Source organism: Octodon degus, unplaced genomic scaffold (assembly GCF_000260255.1).
Source record: "Octodon degus isolate 3935 unplaced genomic scaffold, OctDeg1.0 scaffold00322, whole genome shotgun sequence".
Classification (NCBI taxonomy): Eukaryota; Metazoa; Chordata; class Mammalia; order Rodentia; family Octodontidae; genus Octodon; species Octodon degus.
Window position 1 is genome coordinate 782,632 of NW_004524898.1, and position 3,625 is coordinate 786,256.

Genomic DNA, 3,625 nt, shown 5'->3' on the forward strand with positions numbered 1-3,625 from the left:
TGCACTTGCAAGTGCTTATTCTACTGAGTTATCTCCCCAGGCCCCTGATTTAATCTTTCTACACGGTATCCATACATCAGCATGTCAAATGTGACCCAGACACATGTTCAATTGTTATTCATTAACTTTCAAACATAGCATAACACCCAGCAAAGGTCACAAGGAACAAGGAAAAACCACAGCATTTCTTGGGGAGATACAAAGGTTTGTTATTTGAGAAAGTGTTCTGACAAATTGTAATAAAATTAAACATGTACTTTTTATTTAAGAAACAAACCTCAAGTGCTGCATTGAGAACTGAAGGATAAAAACCTACAAAGGCTAAACAGCCAGAGAGAAACCTGAGTCCCGACTCAGGAAGAGAGGCGTTAAGTGGCACTTACGCAGGCAGCAAGGAAACCTAGCTCTCCTCAGCCATGTGCACAGCACAGGAGGAGAGAGACAAAAGCTCGAGCTCAAGCCTGCAGCCCAGGACTCAGGCACACAACATAGTCCTGGCATCACAGGAGCCAAGCCAGAAAGAGGGTCACAGAATGGGTCCCTTGTCACTGGGAGGATGGAGGACCAGGATTTGGGGATCAGACCCACCGCAGCATTGGGCACTCAGGGACCCTGCTCACCCTGAGGATGGTAGCCCTGCAGGCAGCACTGTGAAGTCAAGAGAGACGACATTGTAGAGCAGAAGGGTGGAGAAGCTGCCACCCAGCACCACTCCTGGACGTTCAAAGCGAGGGCTTCTGCTGGGCAGCCGCCAGCCAACAGGCCCAGGAGCTGCCAAGAAAGGGCCTGCCAGCATAGCCAGCAGGGCACACAGCCTCACACCTGCCCTGGCCACCATGACCAGGGGACCTGAGGCCTCCACGGCTGTGACCAGGCCTCTTCAAGCCTATGTGTAGGGGACCAGACTCTTATGTGCGTGCCTCTTACCTGGCTTACCAAATCTCAGGGCCATAACAAGGTCTCTGCCTGCCTGGGATCAGCCACCACCTCCCACAAGGTCAAAGCTCTGGACACACACTGAGCACAACAGGGAGCTACATGGTCCCTTTTGCATGAAGTACCTGGTGGCAGCTGGATCTGTCCTCTAGGTAGCTTCACAACAAGGCAGGAGACCAGGTGTGCCCAGAACTCCAGGTGGCCTGGGCCTCGGGAGGGCCCCAGCAGAGACAGGGTAGAGATCTAAGAATCTGATTTGGAGAGGCCTGGACCCAGGGGAGGCTGGGCTGTGAGGGCCAGGGAGACAGCAGGAAGCTCAGGCTCGAGGCCAGGAGACAGGACCGTGGGCCTGAGCAGAAAGTAAGATGCGTGATGACACCCCCATCACATGGGCCTTCCCTGGGCACAACATGTGTGCAGTCCTGTGTGCGCCAAAGCTTTCAGAAGTAACTGCCAGGAGCTATGTACAATTTGGAGCACTTCTTGGAGTGGGTCTCCTGGAGCTTACTCTCTAATTGATGTGACCTCAATGTACCATGATCTCTCTTGATCCTGTCCAGTGTACTGACAGCCCGTGGTGTGAGCTGCTTAAAGTAGTACACAGTGTAGATCTACTTGACAATCTTAATCCACCACACTGAGACCCACATGTTTTAATGAGTGTTATACAACACTTTTGAACATATCTGGAGAGTTGGAAATATACAGATGCTGGCATATTACTCAACATCTCTGGGCAATCTAGCAGAGGGACATCATGAGTGCTAAACAGGTACAGAAAATCTAACGGCCTCTCTTTGTGAAGAGGAATTAATAAGGAAAAATGTGGGCTCAGAGATTCAAATTCACATCTCCAGACAGGCATAAAGCACCTGAAGATTCTACCCATTTCCTGCGAGAGAATCTTCTCTCCTTCAGCCACAGGGCTGCACGTGCACAGGCCCAAACACAAACGCTCCCATCGCACTGGCTGAATCACGGCAGAAGCAGCTGCTCGGCCTCAGAGCTGGCTGAACAGGGAGGGCGTGCCCTGGTCAGGAAAGACAGGATCTCCTCAGCTGAGGAGGCGGCACTGGGGAGAAGCCTGCTTTTGAACATAGCTGGAGAGTGCCACTGTAAGGCTCCCACTTTATGTAAATCCGTTCCTCTACTGCACCCTAATGTAGGTCACTGAAAAGGGCCCCGATTCTGTCTGCGGACTGTGTCTATTTGGGACACGTCACACAAATGGAATCTTACCACGTGTGGCATTCAGTGTCTGGCTTACTCAGCAAAGGGTCTCCAAGGTCTGTGCACAGGCCACCTTGTAGTACCGCTTTATTCATTTTCATTTTCAAAGTACCTGATCTACAAATACCCACATGTAATCAGCAACCTTACTTTACAACACACGATTTTGACCCTTTTTGTCATTAGTAGCTTTAATAAAATATTTAATATCATTCATGTAACATAATTAATCCACTTAGAGTGGCATTTAATATTTTCACTACCTATACACAGCTGCACGGCAATTACCAAACGCTGCCCTCCTAGCACGCGGACCATCAGCCTCTGTCCCGAACAGCAGGAAACTATGCCTCTGTGCTGTGTTCCCTGCATCAGCCTGGGACATTTCATAGCACCGGAATCTCGCACCACACGGTAACATTCTTGTCTGGCTGCTGTTGCTCAGCATAAGGTTTTCAAGGCTCATCTGAGTTGTGACATACAGGAGTCCTTTGTTCCTTCTTCCCAAATGCCATCTCTTTATGAACAGTTCATGCTGGTATATACACCCATGAGCTGATGGGAATTTTGGCTTAGGAATAATGTTTTTCTGAACATTCACTTCTGCTACTGGATACTTATTCCTCTAAAGTGTGTAAGAGTAGGGGTGCTGGTTATACATTAGGGTTAGGTGTACTCTTCTGAGAAATGGCCTGCCATCATCCATCCCGCAGGAGTGGAAGAGGCTGAAACTTCCCACGTGTCACCCACTTTGTCTTCAAACCACCATTATTATCACTGCTACTGGTGCTCTTCCTCTAACAGTGGTAGCTGTATAAATGTTGAATATAAAGAAAGCAGCCAGTGGTGACACCCCCAGGCTGTTGTTCACAATCGGCAGGATCCTGCCCTGCAAGTCTAACCACACAGCAGCTCTGCATGAGCCCACACATGAGCTATGAATTCAGTGAGAGCCCCCAGCTGTCTTCATGGATGGCCCAAGGCCCAGTGCTACGAACCTTCTGGCCCATGTTTCCGGGAGGAACTGGAGCACACTGAGCCTGGCGACCTCTCCTTGCCCTGGCTCGAGTGTTCTGCTCAGGCTTCAGCAGGATGAGGTAGCACTTGGGGAGGAAGATGCCCCCCAGCAGCCCTGTTGTAGAGGCCAGGATGGAGAAGACCTCCACAGTTACCATGGCCTTGCCCCGTGCACTGTGGTACAGGGGCAGGAAGGCCATCCACACGCTGCAGAACAGCAGCATGCTGAAGGTCAGGAACTTGGTCTCATTGAAGGCATCTGGCAGGCCCCGTGCCAGGAAGGCCACACAGAAGGTGCCTATGGCCAGGAGACCCAGGTAGCCCAGCACGCAGGAGAAGGCCACACCAGAGCCCTCCTGACACTGCAGCACGAGGCGGCCAGGCTCTGATGCTGCATCCTTCTGTGGGAATGGTGGGGAGGTTGCCAGCCAGACCCCACACA

At 51.1% G+C, this 3,625-nt stretch overlaps 1 protein-coding gene across 1 annotated transcript in view; it reads right to left on the bottom strand.

The window, feature by feature from the left end:
• Positions 1-3,625, bottom strand: part of LOC101591914 (vomeronasal type-2 receptor 1-like) — a 22,948-nt gene that overhangs the window by 12,140 nt on the left and 7,183 nt on the right. Inside the window, 1 exon segment of the mRNA XM_023708036.1 lies at positions 3,165-3,584. Coding sequence (XP_023563804.1) covers positions 3,165-3,584 — 420 coding nt within the window.